Below are 26,095 nucleotides of genomic sequence, written 5' to 3'. Positions count from 1 at the left end.
TCCATGCGGTATCGATTAAATAATTTTTGTTGACTTTATTATTGTTTTCATATATGTAATGTAATTGCTGTTGATTTTACTCATATTCTAACCCAAATCAGCTAAACAAAGGTCGGGCGCCTGATCCAAGGATCCCGGCTAAGCAAAGATATAAGTTTAAGTACTTAACACAGAAGCGATTTGTTTGTTTGGTTGTTTTTGCATGTATTTTCCACGTTTTATAGTTATTGCATGTATATTATGTACGAATATTTAAATCATTTAAATCCAAATACCATAATCATAGAGAAGAGATGTCAGAAAATTGTATTCTACTACAAGCAAATGTCGCGCGGAATACAAGTGTCGTTTTATACATTAGTTTCTGATTTAAGTTTACATTGAAAAAGAAAAACCCAGGGGAGAAATGTACAATAGAAATATAGTTACAACTTAGGATAATTTTAAGAACTAAGTTACTATACTAAATGTAACCAAAGAAACGAAAGCCGCGTAACAACAAGTAAGCTACTAAGTAAATTCGTTAAATATTAAGTTAATAGTGAACGGGTAACTAAACTAAAACAAGCTACAGATTCTTTCTTGTATGCCTCCTTTGATTTGGTTTATTTTTTATTCGCTGTGGCTGTGGCTGCTGCTTTCTGAGGTGCGGTGTGGCGTGAGGTTATAAATTTGTCATCAAAACGTTAGCCAAGTCTATAAAACCTTGCAAAAGCATTTGTCCAATTCCTTTGTATAAGCACACTACATGTTTGTAGGGTTATAAGGGGGTCATATATATGTTCCGGGGGGGTGGGGATCAGTTTATAACGATTGCGTGACTGGCGGAGCAAATATATATGGCAACATTTTGTGCGCACATTGACACAATTTGAAAAACGAAGTAGTTATAGGTTGACTTTATATCTAAGCGGCAACAGAAGTTCGTGAGTAGCACGGATAAGCTGTCCGTCCGTTTGTCCGTCCGTTACCAGGTCCTGGACTCTGCTCAGGGCGATGGCTCGCGATAGAACCCGCGAAGCAGTTTCCTGATGAATCAGAAACGTTAGCTGCGTCCGGTGGTCGCTGCAGGCGGTGCCAGTTCCACCGGAACAGGCGCCACACCCACAGACGACTCTGTGCTGGACTGGTTCTGGACACCGCCAAGAGGAATGGCTCTCATGTGGTGCACAGGACGTATCGACTTGAGCTGGGTTGTGCCCTTGAATCGCACATTTACATCGCCGCCCACCATGCTGAGCGGGTGCATGGCCTGCTCCTCCTCCTGTGGCATTGCCGCAATGCTTGTTGCGGGAGGCAACTGCTCCATCGGCCCTGGCGCCGGCGCTGTGGTGATGGCAACGACGTTGCTGCCGTACGTCTGACGAGTCGCTAGCGGGGACAGCGCTGGCGGCGTGGTCTTGTAGCCCATGCGGCTGAAAATACTCCCACCGCTGCTGTTACTCGCTGTGCTGGGCGGACTGAGGGGCGTGCCCACGCCAGAGTCCACCTCCAGGGGACTCTTGATATTGGCTACGAACTTGTCCACATGCTCCGGCAGCTTCAGCTCGTCCAGCTTTGTTTGCATGACGGTCCGTGCACTGGCATTGTCCAGCAGTCGGTTCGGCCGCGAGGGAGGCGTGGGCGCGACGGCGACTGCGACTGCGGGGATCGGCTCATTGGCTGGTGCATTGCTGGATTGACCATTCATTCGGTGCAGCTGCTGCTGCTGCTGCCGCAGCTGCTCAAAAAAAGGTGTCTTCTCCTTCTTCAGTTTTTGTGGCGAACCATGTTCGTCTCTTTCGGTCAGCTCTTCGAGCACCTTGAGTTGAAACCCCAAGTGACTGTTCACAGAGATGGATTTGCCGATCTTGCGGTCAGCAAAGATTGGGCGGCGTCGCTGTCGCTCCAGATCATCCAGCTGCTGGAGCATGCGTCTCACCTCGTTGGGCAGCTCCAGATCGGGATTGTGCTCCACCAGTTGGCCGACGTAGCGGCCTAGCGTCTGTATGGTCAGCTCCAGCGACTGCACTTGCGACTGCAGCGAAGATATCTGGGATTGCTGAGAGGAACGCGTAGTCTCCAGCTGAGCAATCGAGGATTGAGCAAACTGCAAAAGAAATTGGGTCAGTGGATGCCTCCATAAGCTATAGAGATTGGGTGTGAAGCGAACCTGAAGCTGCTGCTCCAGATGCTGATTCTGCGTCTTTTCTCTGTTCAGCATCTCCAGGTGATGGTTGGTGGTGGTGATCTCCTCCTGCAGCACATTGTACTCCACATTGTACTCGGCCAGCTGCTTGCCAATGTCCATCGAGAAGGCCAGCTTCATGATTTTCTCCATGCAGTTGGGCTCTATTTTGGGCACCACCGTCTTCAGGTAGTCCATGATCTCCTCGAAGTTATCCTTGGCCAGCAGCTGCTGTTTGTGCACGGACAGCAGCGCAATGGAAAACTTGAAGATCACGTCGGAGGACTCCAGGAAAATCAGATCGAAGACACGAGCCACAAAGCCCAGGGGGAACTGGGAGCTGAACACGGTGAGGATCCAGGGTGCCGCGTATAGCGTGGGCGAGACATCGTTCTGATCCAGCCAGACGTACAGATCGGGCAGATGATCCTTGACCAGGCGCGAGAGCTGGTACAGCTGCAGCTGGAATTTCTTCATGTCTGGCAGGTATTTGGTGCGCATGTTGCGGCGGAACATCAAATGCTTCAACAGCTGAAAAGCGTTGGCCTCGTCGCACTGCAAAACAATTCGAAAACCACATTAGGTCACAGAGTATTCAAGAGAGTTTCGAGCAATCCAAGCTTACGTGCAACAGCAGAACGCCACAGATGAAGCCGAGACCCTGGCAGTAGCCCAGCTCCGGGTCGAGTATGGAGTAGGCCTTCAGCAGATTGAACAGCGAGAGTTGTCCCAGGCCCAGGGGATCCTTGTAGAACTGATGGTTGGGAAACGTCCTGCCCAGATCGATGAAGATCGCATGCTGATGCTCGGTGAGTTGCTTCAGCAACGTGTGGTACGGCGTATTGAAGTTGGGGAATCGCTTTGTATCCACCGGCGCCGTGTTCATGGAATGCTGCTCCGCCAGGAAGGTCCACACATCGCCGCGCTTCGAACGGGGAACTCCCGTGCGTATGGCATGGCCCAGCACCTTGGGATCCTTCTTGTTGCCGATCTGCGTTGAGTTTCGCTCTATGATCTGCTCCCAGCGCTCGATCAGCTGCTTGTCGCACGGCACTATCTCCTCGTAGTCCAGCTTGATGCGCTTCAGCTCGTTCTCGTTCTGCCTCAGCTGCAGCATAGCATTTTCCGTCTCCATGCGATTCAGCATGATCGTCTGCCGTATAGCCGTGCGCCACAGCTCCCGCAGCTCGGCCGCATCGCGCTTTCCCCTCTTCACAGCTGCAAACGGATAAAGGAATAATTAATCTCAATCGTAACTCAATCGAATGAAGGGGAAAACTCACGCTTGCGCATGGGTGACAGGAATTCAGTGGGCACCTCGCTGTCCAGACCCTTGGAGGGTGTGACGACGCTGTTGAGTATGGCCTGCCGCCACGAGCCCTGATGTGTCTCCGCCTCCTTGGGACTGTTGCCCACCTTGATGAAGCTGCACGGGGATCAAATAGGATGCAATCAAAAGGTGGATCTTTAGCGATTGACTCTACTCACATGTCCATCATGGGGCTCTTGAGCTGTTCGGCGGTGGGCTTGTTGCTGGGACTCGCTCCCACGGTGTTCGAGCGAGAGCGGAAGCCCTCCGGAGGCGACTCGGTGCCAAGTGGTTCGGCTGAGCCCTCCCTTATGTCGCGCAGATTGTGTGGCGGCACGGCAATGTCGTCCTTGGATGGTTTGCGCTTCAAGAGATTATCGAAAGAGTTGGTCAGCGAGCGCTTGGCCTTCATGAAGATGGTGCTGCCGCCGAGATATTGGTTGAGGAACTCCGAGCGGTTCTCTGCGGTGTCGTGCACATGGCGCTGCTGCCTGGACTCGCAGTGGGCGCGCAGTAGCATCATGAGGAACTGATTCTGCTCGGCCACCGGGGAGTTTGTCTTCTCAGAGCCACAGAACTTTGCCCACACAATCTCCTGCTCGTCGTCGCTTAGGGTTTCGATTCGACGCAGGATCAGGGCCTGGGTCTTCTTCTCGGACAGTCCCTCAACGTCCGTGCAGAGCTTGTGGTACCACAGCATGGGGCAATGCTCGCAGCTGAAGATCTGCGTCTCCTGCTTTTTCTTCTGCTCCGCACACGTGTCGAAGGCCTGGGCGATGGCTGCCACAATGTCGTCGCACACGTGCTCCGACTGGCACTTGAACACGTACCCGATGTAGCCCTCATTGTTCAGCTCGCGGCAAATGATACCGAAGTGATCCAGCGACTTCTGGCCGTGCACACAGCTGGCCACGTCCTTGAAGTCCTTGTATAGCAACACCTGCTTGCGGTCCGGCGAGATCAGCCGCAGGTCGCAGCGTCCCACCAGAAACACCATCGTGCGGTTCTGTTCCACGTACGGCGGTATGCAGCCCTGCGAGGCGGAGCGATCCCTCTGCTTGGGTATGCTGCAATGGGCAGGATCAATATGGTGTCAATGAGGTCTGTGTGGAATCACTAGGAGTCACCAGCTGCTACCCGTGAGGGTGTGCATGTGCATTCTGTGGCGTCATGCGTTAAAAAAGAGGCAATGGGTGCTGAAGGGCAAGCGAAACAAACGATAAACGAAAAAGGAAAGAGGAACCAACAAATCTAATTAAATATATGCATTTTCGGTGGCCCTCATAGTCCAAAATATTAATGTAGTATGTACGCACGTAAATATATTTATTGAATATTAAAACAGCTATTTGCAATAGCCAAATAATAGACCTTATAGGCGGTGCTCGATTCGTGCATCATTCATTTGTCGCGTCATGGACATTTCATGCATTTTTTGTGAATTTGAGTTCTCTTTTGATACTTTTTCTGTTGTGCGTCTTGTAGGCTCTAAATGAAATTTTAGTTGCACTGACAAACTGCAAGCAGTGGTAAAACATTCCCATTTTGTCAGGGAATTTTAGCACTCTCTTTCTGTGATAAGTATTGGATTTGGTTGTGCAGCTTTAGAGGCTTTAGTCAAAGAGCAAAAGAAGCACTAAGGATTGGTGCTTCTACCTTGCAGAGAGATTAATGCTGCACTAGACGTAAGAGCTATGTACGCAAACATTGGATACATATATCCAATCCATACATAGGTATAAGTACTCAGTCTGAGTTTTCTTCGACTAATATTGCTACAGGAATTGCTGCTCTAAGGGTTGTGAAAGGCCACCGAAAACGAATAACTAATAAACGAAAAAGCGAATCAAACTATGCAAAATCATGCTTCGGGTGGGTTGCGGACTACTGGGTGGCCACTTACTTCTCCAGCGCATAATTGGGATGCAGCTGACTGGGGCCAGCAGCGGCAGCTGCCGAAGCAGAGCCACTGGCTGATGCCGTGCCCTGGTCCCTGGGCGGCGTGGGCTGCTTGTTAACAATGACATTTGGCGCTTCCAGCTGGCTATCCTCGGTTTGGCTTTGTTGTTAAGTTGGGCAATACGAAGAAGTTTTGGGCGAAATGTCAGGGGAAAAGTACTCGAGGCTGCACTTGGGACTACTTACTGTTCCTTTTGGCCCAGTTCTATCTGGCTCTGGCCGCGCAGCAGTGGGCGCTTCTCGGGCGACTTGTTCTCCTTGTTCTCCTCGAGGGGACGTGGTGCGGCACCCTCCTCGGCGCCTGTTAGCTGCAGCTGCACTTGGGGCCTTCCCGGGGGCTCTCGCTCTTCCTCTGGCTGCTCTTGCTGAGGCTGCTCCTGCTCCTCATCCTCCTCCTTGAGGTCGTGACTCTTGAGACTGCTGACGCTCTTGGCCTCAATGCCCACACCTCCCTCGCTGCTGAGCGACATCTTGCGGTTCTGCAGGAGTCGCAGGCGCTGCGCGTCGTACGCCTTGAACTTGGGCAGAGCGTCGTCAATGAACGAGTTGGGCACCCGCTTCTGGGACACTCGAATCTTTCCCACGTACATCACCTCGAAGAAGTGCGTGTGGTTCGGCGAGATGTCTGCCAGCAGGGAGAGGTTGCTCTGGGCCGAGGTGGATGTGGGAATGTTCACCGTGCCAGAGGAGTTGCTCAGACCGTGAGTGTACGACTTGGAAGCCTTCATCTTGGAGCTGATCGGATTGGGACTCGCATCGTGCTGGGCCTGCCGCATGGCTTCGCTCATCTTCAGATTCGTCGCCGGTGTGGCATGTATCCCGTTTAGGGCCCCATTCGATGCGCTGTGTCCCCCCGCTCCTGCACCGCCAGCGCCGCCAATCAACGTCTGCGGTATGCTGCCCACAGAGCCGCCAAGCGTGTGAGCCGGATCCCGCATCTGGTGCATCAGCTCGGCCATCTACAAGTGGAATGGGAGAACTCGTGAGTCACTTAAATAAAAGCTATCCTTGGGCTGATTAATATTGGAATTTGGCTTAGGATGGAAACAGTTTCAACGTGCTGTCAGTAAAAGAACAAAGACTCATTTCCTTACACAGTTGTATGGATGATTTTATGGATAGCCTTGACTCCGACTCCCCTACTTGATTTCCTTTCGCTATGCAATTTTGTGCTGTTCTTGCCATAACCTGAAGCAATGAACCATTAAACCTTTTGGGACTTGGTCTTGGACTACTGCTGAAGCTTCTACAAATCCTCCCGTAGCTCAGAGAGAAAAGTGCACAAGAGAATTGCATGACGAATCATGATTCTCTCCACAAGTCTGGCCTACTCCTGCTGCTCTATCTATTCATGGACATCTGAATAAGGCTGTGCGAATATATCTTAAGAATGGTTTCCCATCTTCCGTGACTCAGTGATCATGTTCAATGCTCATGGCGCCGACATCGCGTCTGCCCTGCTCTAGTGGTGCCCTCCCCCATAATGACTGTACACCCCTCCCCGTATTGCAGTTGAATGCATCAGCTGCTGCCGGCGTGATGCTGATGAGGCACTCGTCGGTTCTACTCGCTGGTGTTCATTCAGAGAGCGGTGGAGCCTGCGCCTGCTGCTGCCCCCTTGCCACTATTTTGGGTTCATTGAAAAGCTGCCAAAAATGTTTGCAGCGGCTGCCAGCAAGTTAAAAGTCCAATGCCATCCCCACACTCGGGGCATGCAGCTGTCTGTCAGATGCGTTTCTTATACGTATATACATATGTACAGATACATACACACAACTAATTGTAATTTATCAGCAATTTTAAGGCACAAATTTAAGCAAACAAACGAAATAGTTATCTTCCCAAATTGATTTCAATTTGAGTTCTTCTCTTTTTTGGGGATACGAGGAAGAGATTCCTTGATCAGCCGTTCGCCGAGTGATCGTGACGTCATGGGTGTACCAAAATTGACCAAAAGACACATGGTGTACATTGTACATATATCTAAGCGTATAGTTTTATATACCCTAAATAAATATATACACATTATATATATATCTATTTTGATTTCTGTGGCACGCTTGACAACGCGTGTTTCCCCAAAGTGTGCGCCAGTAAATCTCTTTTTTATTATTTTATTATTATTTTTGTTTACGAAAACAAGCACACCGCAGACAGATATGTACATATACATATACATGTGTACATATGTACATAAATAATGCAGAAACGCTCACAGGAATCCAATTCAACGTCACGTTCGCGTCGCGTTTCACTCGCTGCCTTTGTGTTTTTTGCTCGTTTTACGTGTTTGCAACATTTTCTTTTCATTATTGCAAAACTTTTTCTGCTTTCTGTTCCATTAAAACATTCATATTAAATGCCGAATCAACAGTAGTCAACCTATCCGAAACAAAAAAGAACAGACAAGCCTCAATGTCAGGCAACAAATTCAAATTCAAATTACAGGCGATTTACAGGCGATTAACAGGCGATTTGCACGCGCTTACATACTCGTACATATAATCTCCCGCGATTTTATGACATATTTGCGCCGCCCGCCCCCCAACCCACCCACTTTTTTGCGTTTCAAGTACGGACTACAAAGAGTTTAAGCCCCGAAACCAGGAAATGCAACTAAAAGAGCGAAAGCAGTTAACGACTGCACTAAGGTGACCTGCACATGCCCTATACACGATATGAATTAGCTGGAAAGCAATCAAATACAATCTTATATTTATTGCTGACGATTTGTATGTAAGGGAACATGAAGAACTTTTGTATAAATATATTGCTAGCAACAACATTCCAGAGGGGCTTGGGATATAAGAATGAAAAATGAGCTAAAAATTACACAAAAAGGAAACAAACGTGGAATTATTATGTATATTTCTACTTTTATATTCATTTTCACGATATAGACAATATGCGGAAATACTGATACTCTCATGCAAAGCCTACAACAACAGTAGGACCATAGAGCTAACCTTAGACCTAACAAAATGTATGAGATTAATCAAATTATAGCATTAAAGTTCAGCAAGCGATTACAAAAGACAATTGGCCTGTGAGAGTCTCTCGTTCAGCTTGAAGCACATATAAGCCAGGCCAAAATAAACTATATGAACATATGTATGCATCTGACCTGATGTAACTGAATCTACAGAATTAAATGTTTCGTGTCATCACTTTCATGTCATACTTTTTGCCGCTAGAACTTGACGCGTCTGCTGTTATCGCAGCTCGTTTGCTTCGATGTTTTATGGTTTTTGTTTGCAATTGGAAAACTGTAATGGCTGGGTGTCTGGTGAATAGTAAAACATGGTATCGGACCTTGCATTTTAAAGAGTTGTAGCAGCTGGGCTGGCCTCCCTGGAGCCGAGCTCGTTGAACCCATCGACAGACCCACACCCAGTACCAGTTCCAACCCAGAGAACCATTCAATTTGACGACAGCAGCATCAGTGCAAGTGTGATAGCAAACCTCTAACGAGCTTGTTTACATTCGATATAGACTCGATTTACGGTCAAGAATTTATGCAATGCGTTGCGTTTCCTTGCCAATTTGTGCTGCTGCCGGGTTCGATCTGTTCCGGCCCATTTAAACAAACAAAACAACATTCAGCTCCCTAGTGTTACGAGTAATACGAGTTATGTGTTTATACATTTGCAGAACAACTGCCGAAATGCGATATTTTGTTCATTTTAATTCGTCTTTTGGTATCTGCCATTTCGTTTTCCACGAACAACCTTGCACTGAATGTTGGACTTTGTGCCATACTTGCAGTCAGAAGCTAATGTGACGCCAGCGCGTAGCTTGAATTCTAGCTTTCTATGAGACTACGATAATATTTCCTTGTCCTGCAATTTGTGACCGGTTTCTCAAGCGGTAGAATACAAATCAAATACTAGAAGCCGGGCTCTGCAATAAACAATAATTCAGATTCTGCTACGTCAATAGCAAGTAATTAAGCATTTCAAATCACGTTTTCCGGTCTCCAAGCTAACCACTTGAAGCTGGTGCAACTCCTTAACTTGCACAAAAAAATAAAACACCAAGGGCAGGAATTGTTGAACAACTTCTGAGGCCCTTCAAAAGGGGAAAGTTAAGTCAGCGCAAAAAGTTAAAGCACTTTTTCCTTTACCAATTGTGACGCTCTTTCAGGCCACCACAGACGCCATGGCCATGGTCAAGAGGAAAGTTTTTCTGGCGCCTATGGCTGCTTAAAGTAATTCCCTGACCCTTCGGACACTTGGCACGCGCAAGCAATTTAATTTGTTGAGAGAAGTTGAGGACGAAGGATAGGATGAACGGATGGAAAATGCAGAGAAACACTTTATATGGTAATGCCCAAGATGGGAATTTTCAAGGCATTTGCATTGGAATTGTCTCTCCTCTTAAATTTCAATCAAATTCATTATAGGTGGAGAGAAACGATATCTACATGGTGTCATAGAAACGATGCCATGGCAGGGCGGAGGACCGCCTCAAGGGTAAATCAATTAATGACAAGTGGAAGTCGGGGTTGGGTAAGAGATAGAGGGAGAGAGAGAGACCGCGAGCGGTGGCTGGAGCGGCAGTTAGCTTTTAGCTTGGCCTAAACGCTGCAATTAGTTGGGAACAAAAGAACAAAGCATTCAAATCACAGCGGTGCATGCATAACAAAGCCATTGCATAAGACGGCACAAAGACACAGAGAGGCAGACAACAACAACAGGAATGAAGTAAATCGCACGGGCAACCGAATTGAAATCAATTGAACGGATTGAAACCGCTCTGTATTCAAATTTCTACGTACGGCCCGGCTCTTGTTGAGCACAGATGCATCGCTGACCGAGGTTGTCAGGATGGTGTCCCGGTGGAACGGCACAGTGAACATATTGATGCTGGCTGATCCTTCGGCGTGACTGGATTCCGTCCCTACTTACACTTGCAAATTCTAGCAGCAGCTTAATGCTATCACAGATTGTATTTTGAGCGTGTTTTCTCTCTTGTTTCTAGGTCAAAGTTTGAATTTCTGTATCAATGTTAAAATTCAACTCGTTTTCTTTTTCTGATTCACAGAAGTTCTTTAAGTTATGAAACTATTGCGGAAAATTTCAAAAAGTAGTAATTATTGATTTTTTATAATTATTTTTGCTGATTTATTTGATTGGCTTTTAATTTTTGGCACAATAACTAAGTTTTATTCACTTTTGATTTACTTTTTATATCGCATTAAATATGATTAATGAAAATGATTAGCACCATTTTGAGTTTTTATTTGACAAATATTTGCAGCTTTTATGTGCAGATAATTCATTTTTTTCTCACACTTTTTTCAATGGAACATTTTTGGCTTTTTATATCCAAATGTTGATTGTTATTCTTTGTGGTTGTTGTTTTATTATTAGCAAATTCAATTTATTATCACATTATATACTCATAGTCGTATGTATCTCACACACCCCCCATTTCAGTGATCCAAATACTACGCGAATATCGACTTGGGACGTGTATCCGCATAGACCGGACCTTACACGATGCCCATTTACTTTGAAATGACCATCAAGGCCCGTGACAAGTGCGAACCGTGTGTGTTTCGATGGCCAACAGATTCCCGCGACTAACGAAAGTATTTTCGAATTTCGAACAAACAGTCGCGGCGCAACGGATCAGCTGTTGGAGAGAGATAGAGAGAGAGGGAGAGGGAGATCGGGAGATCGGGCGATCGGGCGACTGAAAGAGCGGGATATCGAGAGGGACTGAAGGGTCAAAGTACAGTCTGCTGCGCTTGGCTGCCCGATAAATCATTATAATTACAGAAAGGTTCCCAAGCTGCACTTGTCTCTAGTGTAACCAATTTGCGAACGAGAACCTACCGCCTCAGGGGAGTACCGGCCTCAAGTACCGATAATAGCACATACAATGTCAGTGTGTATTTATAACTGTATAGATATACAAATACATGTGTGTATGTATGTACATATGTAGTTTGTGCATTTGTTTATCCATCTATCTTCTATCTCTATGTAAATGTCTTGCGCCCCTGCTAATTGTCGCGTTAATTGACTTTGCTTTGGGTCCGAATTGATTTCGATGTCGAGATGTTTGCGAAAGGCACTTTACGGACAGCCGCTATACTCGTACAATATTTGGGCACAATGAAAGCCTATTCAGATTGAATGCCTCTGCTCTGGGACTCTGGGCGGACAATTCCCAAGTGAACTTGATGCAAGGTCGAAGGTTTACCTTAACCATTTCATTATCATGCATCCGATCCAGTTGCGACTGACTCCACGAGCAGAATGTTTCTCAATTGATTTGTTTATCTTCTGGTGGCATTTCAATTGAGCGAAAAATATGAAACTTATCGATATGTCAAGGCAGACCGAAAAGTTTATGTAAATATGTATATGTACATATGTGTATACATATATGTATGTATTTTTGTTTTGGCTCTTTATTTCGTTGGCGTGTTTCAGTAGGAGATTTATTTTTATTTTCTATACGTTCTGTTTTCGAGTTTTTATTTGCTAATCACTTTTTTACACTTTTTGTTTGAAGTTCTGTGCACCCCACGCTAAAATCAAGTTTCTATTTTTTGTGTGCCGTTCCACCCGAACAATGGTAATGCTTTTAGCCCGGTTTGTGCGCAGTAACTCGTATTTATTTATTTACTATATGTTTATTATAAGTATTTCCATATCAGCTTTTTTACTTTCAGCCAGCACTTTCGTTTGGGGTAGCTCTCGCCGCCTTCGAAGCGGAGCGCACACGCGGTTCGATTGCCGTCAGACAACTGAGGGCAGCAGCGGCAGATCCCCAGCCAAGCAATGCGACAGCCGCAGACATGGCAGCCACAGAAAAAGCAAACAACTGAACGAATAAAGCGACCTGCGCATGCGAAATCGAAGAAGCTACTTCAGCTACACAAGTGAGAGCAGCAGAGAGCGACTGGGAGTAGAGAAATGCAGAGATATTTCAAGAGAAATGGAGACAACGCTGCGAATACTTGATACGCGGTTAATAAAAACATAAATTATAACCGTTCCACCGTTAACAGACATCCACCACCTGCCATTTGCCCATGGAAACGGCAATCAGCGGACACACAATCGATTTTTCGTTGATCTGATCCATGGATGAACCATTCAATGCAATAAATAAATATTATCTTCTCTTCTGGCTACAAGGATAATGGGGGAGAGCAATACTTTATCTATATGACTACGGTCGAGGTGCAATAAGCAGAAACTATCAGTTCTTCCCCATAAATGGCAGTGAAAATCGAATATTCAGTAATCCAAGTGCTTATTCAGATGCATTCAAACATCTTTTATTTGCAAAAAGTTGACAAAGTTCATCTTTTCAGTCGTTTGCTACCCAAGTGAACGAATAAACTGAAATTGAACAGGAAAGTGGCTCTAAAATCAATCAAAAAGCCAGGCAGCATCAGGAACCAACAGCTACAGAGCGAACAGAAGAGACCGAATATAATCTAATCATAGTTCAAGTTTTAGATACTTTTTCGTTTCTAAATGGACGACAAATTCAATTTGTTTGCCAAGTTCCTCCTCACTGGGGAGATTCGACGAGCGGAGGAACATTTTGCATGCAAAACGAGGAAACGAAAGTGAGAGGCAATTATTGTAAATAGAGTGGTTCCCTACCCACCTCCCCTACCTTTCTATACACCTTCCGCCCTCTTGTATATTACACAAGTTTCAAAGAGTTTTTTGTGGCAGAGTCGTTGCCCAAGAATAGGCCAGAGCCATATAACTTTACGCCGTGTACGGGATATGGCATTCACGTAACTCTACCAACAAATGAAGGTCTGAGTTCTTTGTGTGTAATGGGATTGCCCAACAGTCTCCCAGTCTGTTGACAGGACAGGACACAGGTTGCATGAACACAGAGATGGCCATTTGCTTTTGGTGGGGATGAGTGGCCCAAAGTTTAAACAGGCGAATGGCAGCTCTGCGTCATGCGTCATTTAGCAAAGGACACCGTACCACCTGCTAATGATGCACAAGGACACTCCACAGCAAACATAACATAACAGAGCAGAACATTGGCCAGGCGATGGGCAAAGCCCTTAAATATTTATGAGCTTATGATGTGGTTAAAGTGCCGCAGTTGCTTCGGTGCCCCAACAGCATGCAAACGCTTATCAGACTCCCTCTGCCTGCAATTAGCTTTTAGCATTTTCTGCAAGCACTTTCCTAATGGTTACCCCAAACTCACCGCCTAATGGCATAAGATTCTGCCTCACTTGTTAAAGGATGTGCCGCGGGGACAACTAGGCATTTGCGTTGAGGTGGGCTCTGCCATTGATATGCCTTATTGAACCCAGGTTAAGTTAAAGCAATGACCCAGATATCTCAAATCAAAGCAGCTGAAAGTTTCAGGCAACAGACACAGAACGAGGCCAAACTCTGCACTCGCCGCGAAACGTTGCTATCAACAATCAGGCGAGGTCCACACCAATGCCAAAACACAGGTTCACTAACGTGGCTAAGGGGGAAATCTGACATGGCTTAAAACGCTTTTGACATGCAATGAGCCAACAACAGGAGCAGCGCACACACAGCACATGCAACATCCTTTAGAAATTACGCTTAAATGAGGTGAAAAAGTGTTCAATGAAAATACAAAAAACTCGAGCTTTGATTGTTGCCAAACAACTATACAACTATTCTCTGCAACAAAGTATGTTGCAAGTATTTATGTACATGTGTACAAACATATGTATACCGTATGCCAATGCATCCTAAAAGTATGCAAACAAAATTTCTTTGCTCTAGCATTAACCTTTCCCGAAACGACAGGTCAGTTTACATTTGTTCCTTTGGGGTTCACTCTAGCCATTATAAGGATACGATAGCCATGTAATTCTGTGGGAATTACTTACAATTGTCTCTTACAAACATTTACATGAATTTTAAATATATATTTGAGTGCCTCAATGTACAATGCATAAAAAAAACAAAAATCGGAAGTTTATCCTTCCATGAGTTGCAAATTTATCGATTTCCATAACAGTTTCATAGTTTGCTTATTTTGTAATAGTTTCCCTTTCAAATTACGAACTGAATTCTATCAGAATTAAATTCAGAAAATCTAAATTTTTCACCCCATTATGCCACAACGAGAGGGCGTTACCGAACTCGAGCTGCAGAGCCAGGGAATGAATTTGCTTTTGGTCTGTTCATCCGAAATTAGAATTTTGCGTGTAATTTGGTTTTTGGGGGAAAGGTTGGTTGGGGTCGGGTCGGGCCGGTCAACACTTCAGCCATGGTTTAGTAGAAGGGCCTTGGGAGTGGGAGTGGAATCATAGCTCCTGATGCCAGGGGCTGAGCTGTTGCCACTGCCGAAAATACCTAAATCGGTTGATTCTCTTTTTGCGTTGCGAACTGTTTTAATTAGAAATGCAAGCGGAAGTCAATTTATGGCGTGCTGTGTGCCCACCACTACTTTCGCTCAGGGGCAGGTTGAGACGTCTAAATAAAACACGCTCCTGGGGGTTTCGTGATATAGAAAAAGGTTCATAGAGTTATTGGTTAGACACAATGTTTGGTTTTTGCTTGAGACCAATGTTATTTGGCAGCCTCCTTGCCATTTGCATGTTCCATAGCTGAGGTATTTGCCAGAAACATTGTAAAATTTTTTTATTTCAATTTCTGGTTTCTCAGTTTGAACTTTTTGATAGTTTACGGAATGAGAGTACCATTAGAACCAGTGCTTTACGGATAATAGCATTGTGAAATTGTTTCGAACCACAGAAAAATCGTTTCGATAATATTCCCTCATTTGTTCCTATCTTACTTCCGCCACAAATCGGTTAATTTTTATGAAAAAATTAATATATAACTGATTAACATCTCTAGAAGTCAGTTCATTAAATAGAATAATTTAATTCTTCTTACGTGGTTGCCTTGTAATATTGAAATCTCGTTCCTCTGTTACCTTCACCACCTTTCAGAGACGAACTGCAACTGAGAATGGACAATGGCAATAGACATTTACCTCTGGTAGTTTCTGCAACCAGAAATCGTCGCTCATTAAGCATCCCGAGCCATTGTTCAACCAACAAAGACACAAAACCTCTAGAGCTTTAGAGCTCTTCCTCGCCCATTCTGTGCAATTTAATCCAAGTAATTTTCATGGAAAACCATTGTGGGATGCAACTTTTGCAAACATTTCCATTTGAGAGCATTTCAAAAGGCCACAAACTGTCCACACGTGCATTCCACATGGTTCCGACATACAACAGACACACAACTGACACAATGTCGGCCCAGGCTGTCGACAACTTTTCCCATCCGTCATCCGGTTTTCATCTGGCTTTCCTCGGGCTTTGCGTGAGAGCTGAACTTACCTCCTCGATGGTTTCGCACTCAAACAGATAAATGTGCAGAAGCGGATCCTTGGGATCCTTCAGCAAGTAGACCAGTCCTGTGATGGGTCCTTGAAATTCCATGAAATTCTGCGGCTGCTCCGCCGCTCCACTCCCATCAGCAGCCGCTGCCGCAGCCGCAGCCGCCGCCGCCGCCTGCTGTTGCTGCTGCTGATAAGCGGAAGCCGCGCTGGACGAGAGCGAGCCGTAGGATGTGGATGCGGTTAGGGTGTGCCGCAGTCCGTTTGCGGCCAGCGAGCTGCTGCCGCCACCAGGCATCGAGGAGGTGGCGGCGCACGAGGAGCCACTGCCTGCTGCCTGGCCAGCGTTAGATTTGAGCTGCAGAAATCCATTGCCGATGCTCTTGGCCTGCGGCTTGTGTATGATGCGGCACATGCCCACGATGTGCTTCAGGGGATGGCTGAACTGCAGCTCAAAGTCCGAGTTGTATGACTCAAGTATGCCATTCTCAATGCCCACCGATAGCTGCAAGAAAAACAAAGAGATTCGGGTATAAATAAAGCTGATCATAGAACATAATAATTCTTGTGAAGGAGCTACGTTTCAAGTGGAAGGTAATCAGTAGTTCGAAATGTAATTCCATCATTACAGAGATCCAAATGAAAACCATTTTTCTTTCATTTTGGCAGAGCAGCAACTAGAGAGATTAACCACGTTATGACAGCGTTTGTTAGACAGTTTCCACTAGGCGAAGCAGATTAACAGTATTAAATTCGTTTTAATCAGTTTACATACTTGTCTGCACAAAAAGAAAAGAGTGAAGAGAGAGGCAGCAATGACAATGTGACATGCCTGACAACATGGCAACATGGCAACATGGCGGCTGCTCCATTTCCGGCAGTGTCCTCCGCATCCGCCTCCACCTCATCAGCCGCTGCTCTGCCGTTCTCTTTTTTTCTGGTTTTATTTTCGTTTCACATTTTGTTCTTGGCCCCTTTTTATGCTAACAACTACGAATACCAGAGAGCCTGGTGGCCAGGGAGTGTCAACAACTATGATGATGAGGGTGAGGGTGAGGTTGGGCGTGTGTTGAGGAAATTGGGTTGACTGCTTTGGGTCTAGTAGCAAGGAGCATGGGTAGGGGCAGGGTAAGGTGTGTCGTTGTTGTGGCGGTATTACCAACTACAGGCGTCAGAAAAACAGGTCGTTATGTTTTTTAGCCCCATTGGGGGGGATCTTTGCACGAGTATTCTACTTCTGTATACTGGAACACGCAGTGGGAACGTACAGGGGCTGGCAGGCAGGGGATTTTCCTTTAGTTTTCCGTTCTCAAGGGTTTTAAATGTGGGAAATGTAAAAATATAACTTATTGTTATGCCAATTTAGTTCATCGTGTGTTAAAAACCATCCATCTACAATTTAAAAAATTTCTTTAAATAAAATCTCACATTTCCATAATTAAATATCGAAAAGAATATTCCCTTCCCATGGCATGTCGAACGAGAAGGCGTTTATTGCCACTGGAAGAGCTCTGACAAAATGAAAACTTTCTCTGCGCAAATTAAATTAAAATCAAAGCGAAGTAAAGTAAAGTGCTGGGGTGTGTTTGTGTGTTGAGGCGGATCCATGGCATCCACGGGACATTGGGCGTTAACTGGAAAAACTAAATACTAAGAAAAACAGAAAGGAAAACTTTTTACTCAAGCTAAGGCAAAGAGAAAAGAGTCAAATAAAGAACGTGTCATGACTGAGAGATGCCCTTACACACAGGAATCCTTTGCTTGGGGGTAAGGCAACAATTAAAGGACACCTTGAGTGATGTCAATTCCACGCTCTACTTAATGCTGGTATATCCTTCTTTTTAGGGTATAGCCAAAGAAAGTGCTGCTGCGGGAGCACGACTAATGACTGGCGCTTCTTGGCAACCTGGTAATCATTAGGGCCGTAGCAGCAATGCCTTGGGCGCACTCCCCAGATTCGTTTCACCGTTTGGCATTTAATTAAAATTTGGAAAATGTCTGACACACATATGGCAGCACTTAAGAGGTGGCCACGACCGTGACAATCTGTTTTAATTAATTTTTGTACTACACTTGACGAAGGAGCGATTTGTGCTGTCCCTTGCAGAACATTCAGTCACTCTGCTGCTGAATTGAATTGATTTACTTTTTTCCTTTCAGCACACAAACAAAACGGGGATATAGAGGATATTTTGTATTCCATATTTTGCATGTTGTATAAACAATATAATGGAACTTGTGACGCACGTAATACGTAATATGTTTTGTTTTGTTTTTGCCCCGGTAGAACAATTGACGGCTTGACCTCTTTAAACTTCCTCCCTCGCACCACCACCTTACTCTGCCTGTCTCCCGCTATCCACGGCTAATTGGAGGAAAAAAATGTCACGTTTGTGTAAGTAATTACACGAGTTTGTAGAAAGATGTGCACGATTTGCCTTAGAGATGGCCGCATGTCAGTCACGAATATTTGAAAGTGTACAAACAAACTACAGTTGTACCTGTGAGATGTTATTTAAATAAATGTATTTCTTACTAATACTAAATCACTGCAGACTGGGAAGTGTTCAAATATTAATTCCTTTTAAACATCCGAATCTTATACTTATTCATTCGAATCATATTTATTGCCGAAACACAATGAAAACAAGATCCCGTGCCTAACTCTCACGATCGCTCAACACGAGTCCACCTCTAGTAATATTTGCACCTCGCTCTCTCGTCGCTTCGTAGATATTGCTGTCCAGCTCGCACGCACATCCACTTCGCCGTGAAGTGCAGTTAAAAGCAATGTCAGAAACAGCTGCGGAGAGAAATTACTGCTGCAGTTGTTGCTTTTCCCTTTGCTGTTGCTGTCATTAGAATGACGCTGACGTTGCCGCGGACTTCGCTGCCAGCGCCAAGCGTCGCGTGCTATCGGCCAGTGATTTATACATTTTAACCGTTTTTTCCTTGCGTTTCCATGCGGCAGCAGACGCCGGCTGCCGCTGTGGCTGTTGCTCAATAAATTGTCCACAATTGCTCTGTACATTGCTCGTTGTTGCTGGCACACTGTAGCCATATAATTTGCATTAACTGCATTTACGTTGCTGCTTCTGCGGCCACTGCTAACGCCTTAATAACGAGTTGCACGCCTGAAATACTACAGCCAAGGGGTCAGGTACAGAGACCGGTATCTGACAAAGAACTATTTGATATAGGGATAAAGATATAGGGAAAAATATGGATAGACACTCAATTAAATAGAAAGGAGTTGACTTTGATTTGTTTTTCCATTTTGACAGTTGAAATCGAGCATCGAGAATTTCCGAACGCAGTCAGCAGTCTGACTCAAGCCAATTATACTTTAGGCATCCAATAAACAAATATTACAAATAATATATAAAAGTATGTCGCAGATGGATGACCAGAGCAGGCTGATGGCCGAGTTCTCCAGCCAATCCAGCGTGGGTCCGACGGCACGAATAGGCAAGCAGCAGGACGTGGATCTGTGGCACGACTCGGAGGCATACCATGAACTGATTGCGTACATCAACACTGTGAGCACAACCATTCAGGGCTTGAGGCTGAATGGCAACTACCCCGTCAGTCCGGCCATCACACGGCTGGCGGGCATCTTCGACCAGCTGGAGGTCATGGTCCACGCGAATCCCCCCACCGTGGTGGACAACGCGGCATCGTTCTTCAGCTGTATCGAGCAGGGGAACAAATCCTACCGCCGCTGGTCGCGCAGCATGCTCCGGGACATCTACCAGATGGTGGAGAACGCGTTGCCCGCCAGCAAGTGCTTCCACGTGAACGAACTTGGCGAATACCTGTCCGGCTCGTTTGGCAATGCGACCAGAATCGAATACGGCACCGGCCATGAGCTGAGCTTCCTCTTTTTCCTGTGCTCCCTCTTCCGGGCGCAGATCCTGCAAGAGGAGGATATAGCCGCCTCGGCGTTGGTCATCTTCGCTCGCTACCTCAAATTCGTGCGACGTTTGCAGGTGATCTACACCATGGAGCCGGCGGGAAACCACGGAGCCTACTCCCTGGACACCTTCCAGTTCGTGCCGTTCCTCTGGGGCGTGGCTCAGCTGAGCTACGAGGCTCCCTTCTCGCCACGCCAAATGCTCGACGCGGACGTGGTGTCGCGCTACAGGTCGGAGTATCTGCTGATCGGCTGCGTCGGTCACGTGTCGGACACCAAGATGGGCCCCTTCGCCATGCACTCCAGCCAGCTGTGGAGTCTGGCCGCCCTCTCCTCCTGGTCGAAGATCCATCGCGGCCTGCTCTTCATGTACATGGACGAGGTTTTGGCGCCGTTCGAGATCATGCAGCTCATCCGCTTCGGCAAACTGATGCCCTTCAGAAAGGCTCAAAAGGGGCGACAGTTGGAGCAGGCTAAACTGGGTGTCATGTCCCCGTTGAGCCGTCGGCAGCTTGAACTCAGACTTGAGGAGGCGGAACAGCGGCAGAAGGACCCACCCGTGGAGCCACAAAAGAAGCCAGCGAAGTCTGTGCGACAGATCGGACCATGGAGCACGGAGTTTAGCGATTCGGAGAGCATTTTATTCGCTGGCTCTACCAGCACCAGCCTGACGGATGTCAGTGTCCATCTGCAATCCCCGTCCAAGGATGATGTTGAGGCTGTTGACACACAATTATAGTCTGGTGCAGTTTGTGGGTTTTTCGCATAAATAAAATTGAGTTGCAAGTTGTGGTAGGATTTCTCTTGGGCTGCAAGTCGGGGGAAACCAAGAAACGGATGTGTCAGCAGAGGAAATTCCTCACATGTCTCCCGTTTGCAGCTGCAGCTGGTGACTCGAGTGGCAGTGTTGTCAAGAGACCGAGACAAACATGGTTCCAAAAATCAGCAGACCACAAAACGGAGTCCCATCAAATGCAAAACGTCAGCCAGCCGGAAAGTGGAGTGGATGGGCGGCAGAGGAGTAGCTGGGAGTATAGCGCATACGCCTCGTGGGCCAGAGCAACACTCGAGCAATTACGGCAGTGTGGAAGCCTGACGATGATAAAGTGCGAAACCATTTATGCCACTGCAGAGACCACCAAGAAGGCAGCAGCGAACGGGAGGGGACGAGGCTCAAGTGACTCGGTCAAAAGCGGATTACCAACGGGACTTGAGTGACTTCCCTCCGGAGCAGGCGACAGGCACCACAAAAGCACCAAAAGTGGCATCAAAGAAAGAGCCAAAGCAAAATAAGAAAATGAAAATGAAACAAGCGGCGTATTGATTTTTTTTTCCTCCCTCTACTCTCTCCTTTCTCTCCACCTCCCCTTGTTGCCACAACTTCCTCGCACTGTGACGTCAATGAATGGAAGCACGCGCCGAGAATGTGTGCAAAAAACACGGACTCCGACTCGTTTGTGGGCCTTTTCCCAAGCCACCTGAAAGGCACCACCACTACCTGAAAGTGTTCCCTGTTCAGAGATGGTCAAAACAGACATCGAAGAGTATGGATATGGGATATTCGGATCACCTTAGTGTATAAATATTTAGTTGTTCAAATGAAAGAAGCCACGTCTAGGGGTCTGAGGATCCAGGTATACCTTTTTCTTTTAACTTTTATTACCATGGAATTGTGTAACATAAAACCCGTGACTAACGTTAGATGCCTCTGCGGACTTAATGCAATAAAACCCTCGTTAAATAATAAGAACAGATCTGTCCATGTATTAAACGATTTCGCAAAAATGCTGGAAGTTCTGTGCACCCAATCTTGTTCGTCTGTCATTATTTAATGTAAGCAAAAGCAAACAATCCCACTCAGGGATCCATCAATCTTTTTACACTAATTGCCAAACGATAAGAATAAGTTACACCGAAACTACTTACTATGTGGACAAAAAGTAACCCAAAATGTTTATTCAGCAACTTGCACTTCGGCCTTGAATTTTATAGCCTTTGTCCATTCAGGCGTCACGTCATCGAAGCGAAGCTGACATAAAACTTGCACCGTGCCGGCACCACGCTTGTGGCACAGTGGCAGGGGATTTATTTTCTTTTTTGGTGCGGTGGTTGGGTGCCCCCCAACCATCCGTCTGTCCGTTCGTTCGACCAAGAAGGCAGCTCTTGTTATAATTTTCATGCGCTATTTAACATAATAAAGCAATAAGCAGCCACACAGAGGAAGAGGAGGAAGAGGAGCGTTGGCAAACATTTTTATTTATGCTGTCCCACTCGTCCACACGAGAGATTTTTCTCTCATTCTCTCTTGATGTCTCTTTCACTCCGGGTGCGTGTTTACTTAGTGTCAATTTACAAACAGCAGAGAGAGATGGAGTGAGGGGAAAACTAACAACTTTAATAAACAATTGCGTGCAGGCTTGAGTTAATATTTAAACAAGAAAATGCGAAGCGAATTATGGTAGCCTGGTCCCTCAAAAGTGTCAGCTTCATGGCACACAAAGTGGCAAAGAGACAAGTGGATTACGAGAGCGTGGATTAAGTGTCACTCTGGGCAGAGCTAATGGTTTGTGAAAATTATGTATCCAGGCTGTAAAATGCATAAAGTGCTCGTAATTATAGTTGCAGAACAGAAGAGCCTTCCTTTAAGATAGTATATGGATTTTCCTTTATTTTATTCGATATTTCCATGCCAATTTATTATTTTATAGTAGAAGCTTTATTAATACTTTCGGTATAGTCATTTCATAAATCGAACTATTCATTAACTGAACATTCCTTTTGTGTTTATTCGGGCTTGGGATATTATTAGCAATTTCCACTCAATATATACATATTTAAGCAAAGCCACAGCATAGTTTTGGATCGTTTGAGTTCCTCTTATTCCCCTGTAATCATACCATATTGCACCACGAGTAATACTCGTAAAAACGTTTTAGCACAACCGAACAAAGGACATTGAATTTCGATTTCCCACAGGATGCTGGCCAACTTAAGCTTAGACAAGTTTATAAACGACACCCTGGCTGTTTTGGTAAGCTTTGGGATGAGGCGTTGTGAAAAAAGTGCCAACAACCAACGACCAATCCCCAAGCCCGCTCCGGGTACATTCAATGAGCATCAACAACAATTGCCAACGGCAGGTGCAATCCCTCCAGTATCCCTCGGGGCATGGCCACAGGCACGTAGAAAGGATTCATTTTAATGCTGAACGGGGCGCAGCCCGCAGCCACCTGAATGAAGCCAAAATGGACAAAAGGAGAGACGTGTATTCACGCAGACTCTTTGCATAGCTTTTCCATGTCTGAGGTACGAATTAGAGCGGGATTACAGTGCGTTTCATGAGAAAATTTTTGAACGCTACAAATTACAAATATTTTTTGATTTTGAGTCAAAGGAGAATGTCGAATTTAATGGAATCTTCTTAATAACTTTAGATGTAAATAAATCCTCTAATTTAAACCTTAAACCTCAAATGTTACCTATCAAATAGGAGTAGTAGGTATCCTCTTGTCGAGATATCCGCTGTACCCATTGTACTTGTCTCTTTAACTGCATATTTATGTAGGATACAGAGAAGTACTCATATTAGCTGCTGGGCAACCCTCAGGGATGGCACTCACTCACACGCACATTTGATGGCTGGCTAATTGCGGACTTAGCTAAAATTAATTTAAACCTTCTAATAATATTACCCCCCTTGGCTTGTGGGGGGCGGAAGGTGAGTGCTAGCGAACTTGTTGCCCAAATGCCACCCTTCGGAGCAGGTGTTTTTGTTTGTGTGCTTCATTTATATGAATATTGTCACTCCCAAATCAGTTTGTGGACGTCACAATCGACCGTTTGCTTCTTCTGTCATCGTTTATCTCGGTTCTATTTTTAGGGATACCCCCAAAGAGCGCTCCCCACGGAACGGCGGCTATTGGTGACCCACCAATCGGAATAATTATCCTTTATGGAGCAAAAAACTATTAATTCAATTTCATTTACTTTTCGCACTGCCACTCTCAGTCTCCTGGCCCATTATTGATTTACTGAGCCGTAATAATTGCAAATTGCTTTTAATTGTTTTCGCCAAAAGGCAGACAAGTGATAGGAGATCCAGAGAGGACAATAAACGTAAATATGTATGTATTTACATAGTGCGATATTTATTGGATTGGATTACACCTTTGGAATGGCAGATGAGAGTCGCAGGCAGAGTTCTTTACAGACAGCAAGTGAAAATGGAAACAATCTGTGAAACATTGAATCATTTTTGAGTTGGCAGAAGATTTTACCAGGAATTAATAAAGTATTCATCATATTTCTTCATTATTTAAGATTGTTAATAGTTCTGACAAATTCGACGACCTATAGGTATACCCTAAGTATTATTCCCAACAACTCTGAGTGGTGATCCGCATAATTATCGGACTAATTGATTTGCCATTTTGTTACAATCCATACAATAACTATTTTATGTGTGAGTCAAATGAGTCTACTCAAACGCTATTTACCTCCCCCCATTCAGCCATAATTGATTACAATTCTGGTGATACTCTCGCTATTACCTCTTCAAGCAATCGAACTCACCTTTGTGTAACTCTCCGTGGAACGTATGTCGTTGATTGTCCAGGGCAGCATGGAGGCGGAGTAGCGGGGATCGACGGATGCACTGCCGCGATAGGTGAGCGAGACGAGACGAGTTTTCATCTTGCTCTGCTCCTTTGGTATGCTTTGGCTCGAAATCAAACTGAGTTACGTATTTTTATTGCACTTTGTTTACTGATGCCGCACGATAAATTGTTGAAATTGTAAGCCGAATCGAGTTGCGGACCATTTAGCTATGTATTTTGCATTTTATTTGCTGTGCAAATGGCTTTTTAATTGTTTTTTGTTAGCGTGTGCTGCTGCCCTGTGCAGGCTGCAATCTGCATGGCGGAGGGAGCAGAGTTGGAATCAATATTTAATGGAACTGTAGTAGGAGGCAGAGAGGGACGCTACAGGGGCATGGGAGTTGCTGATGGAATGCGGAGTTCGTGTTCTGAATGAGTCACCCGGGGGTATGGTCCTAGGGGGGTGAAGTGCTGTGCAGGGTTCGCGAACAACAGCCACCTGACTGCGCCACTTGTGAGATATGTGGGGGTATGTGCTGATGTCCTGGGAAACATCAGAGGGGAGCAGCGAAACTTACTATCAGTATTGATTTTTTTTTCTGCCATTCGACGTCTTGGTTTCCCCATATTCATGCACACACTCACACATTTACACAGAGACATAGACAGGGTCGGGAGCAGTGGCAGAAGAGCAGCACTAAATGGATGATAGAAGAAGTTGGAGGAAAGAGTAGACAACAAGCCACCCCCACGGCTAATGGGCAGACGGGCAGCCGTCGCCACCTGGAGCATAAGCAGCGCAGCGTCGTTGGTGGGGAGAGGGAGAGGGACTGAAAGAGAGAGTCCACCCCTAAAAGGGCCAATGGTGGAATTTACTTTTGCATAAACTTTTAACTTTTCTATGGTTTCCACACACATCTGTACACACACTCACGCACACCAATAGTTTACTTTCTTGCCTCTGTGTTGGTATGTTTATGTGTCACCCACACAGGCACAAACGCGCGAGAGATTTGCAACAATGAACAGCGAGAAATTAACACGGGGAAGTCCGCAGACAAGTTCCACTTCCTTGCACGGCTTCGATTCGATTGCTTCTTGCCTGCACGGCTTTGACAGTTCTCAGTCACTGCGTCCTTCGTCCTGCCGCCCATCGAGACAGACGCACTGCGCCGGCGCCTGCATGACAATGAGATTTGTTTATACGCGGCACCATCTGCTCTCTCACTCTGACGATCTTATTTTATTTAAGCTGGGTTTTATTTTGCATGATCACTTCACTCGAAACGACAGTTATGCCAAATAGTTTGGAGTTAGTTTACAAAAAACAATAACAAAATAGTTAAACAAATGCGCCGCATTCAGTGTGACCGCGGAAATATCGATAATATATACCGGATGACCATCGGAAATTTACCAAAATGTCAAAATATACTATAAATATACCTTAAATCTAAAATCATTTTCCTCGATTTTGATGTTCTATTTGATATTACCAGCTTGCAAAGACTTTTAACACTGAAACAATAATTTAATCCGTTTGAAGAATCAATTCGAAGTATTTTAAATACTCATTTTTATTGGATTGTATACCTTATGACCTTATATTTCACAAAAATGTATTTTAAGTTTTCCTTCAATTCACCCCTTCTGGAAGCAAGAGAGCCTTATGTTCAGTATGTAAATGTATGTAACATGTAGAGACACATGTATGTTTGAAAATAGCGCAAACAGCTGTTTTCTTCTTCTTCTGTTTTTGTCATTCACCTGTAAACAGCTTAACAAATGGTTGGTGCTTGCGCGCCAACTCTTGG

At 45.4% G+C, this 26,095-nt stretch overlaps 2 protein-coding genes across 7 annotated transcripts; one reads left to right on the top strand and one right to left on the bottom strand.

Annotated features, from left to right (window-relative positions):
- Window positions 1-7: 7 nt before the first annotated feature.
- On the bottom strand, window positions 8-24,545 carry LOC117585863 (TBC1 domain family member 4). 6 transcript variants are annotated; one of them, XM_034275620.1, is made up of 10 exons: window positions 24,259-24,543; window positions 15,775-16,278; window positions 5,622-6,394; window positions 5,380-5,535; window positions 3,656-4,543; window positions 3,451-3,593; window positions 2,793-3,385; window positions 2,153-2,722; window positions 1,695-2,089; window positions 8-1,341 (listed from the first exon to the last, which is right to left on the bottom strand). In XM_034275620.1, the coding sequence occupies exons 1-10, from the start codon at window positions 24,376-24,378 to the stop codon at window positions 888-890; spliced, it is 4,596 nt and encodes a 1,531-aa protein (XP_034131511.1). In that variant the 5' UTR covers window positions 24,379-24,543; the 3' UTR covers window positions 8-887. The 6 variants fall into 6 exon arrangements, with proteins under 6 accessions (XP_034131511.1, XP_034131510.1, XP_034131508.1 ...); XM_034275619.1 differs by having other exon boundaries at window positions 8-1,357; window positions 1,699-2,089; XM_034275617.1 differs by having other exon boundaries at window positions 899-2,089; window positions 24,259-24,545.
- LOC117585865 (serine/threonine-protein phosphatase 2A activator) lies at window positions 14,648-20,475 on the top strand. The gene is made up of 3 exons (XM_034275625.1): window positions 14,648-14,651; window positions 16,298-16,303; window positions 19,162-20,475. Exon 3 carries the CDS (start codon window positions 19,163-19,165, stop codon window positions 20,423-20,425), a length of 1,263 nt encoding a protein of 420 aa, XP_034131516.1. The 5' UTR covers window positions 14,648-14,651; window positions 16,298-16,303; window position 19,162; the 3' UTR covers window positions 20,426-20,475.
- Window positions 24,546-26,095: the final 1,550 nt, after the last annotated feature.

The sequence above is a fragment of the Drosophila guanche genome, unplaced genomic scaffold (genome assembly GCF_900245975.1).
Source record: "Drosophila guanche unplaced genomic scaffold, DGUA_6, whole genome shotgun sequence".
Lineage (NCBI taxonomy): Eukaryota > Metazoa > Arthropoda > Insecta > Diptera > Drosophilidae > Drosophila > Drosophila guanche.
The sequence above is the reverse complement of the archived record's forward strand: the minus strand, read 5'-3'. Positions and strand labels throughout refer to the sequence as shown.

Excerpts from the sequence above, each read along its gene's own strand:
- LOC117585863 (XM_034275617.1), bottom strand. The coding sequence starts at position 24,378 with ATGAAAACTCGTCTCGTCTCGCTCACCTATCGCGGCAGTGCATCCGTC. Across the intron at positions 4,544-5,379 it reads CCCAATTATGCGCTGGAGAA|CATACCCAAGCAGAGGGATC; the intron begins GTAAGTGGCCAC and ends TGCCCATTGCAG. Across the intron at positions 2,090-2,152 it reads ATCTGGAGCAGCAGCTTCAG|TTTGCTCAATCCTCGATTGC; the intron begins GTTCGCTTCACA and ends TTTCTTTTGCAG.
- LOC117585865 (XM_034275625.1), top strand. The coding sequence starts at position 19,163 with ATGTCGCAGATGGATGACCAGAGCAGGCTGATGGCCGAGTTCTCCAGC.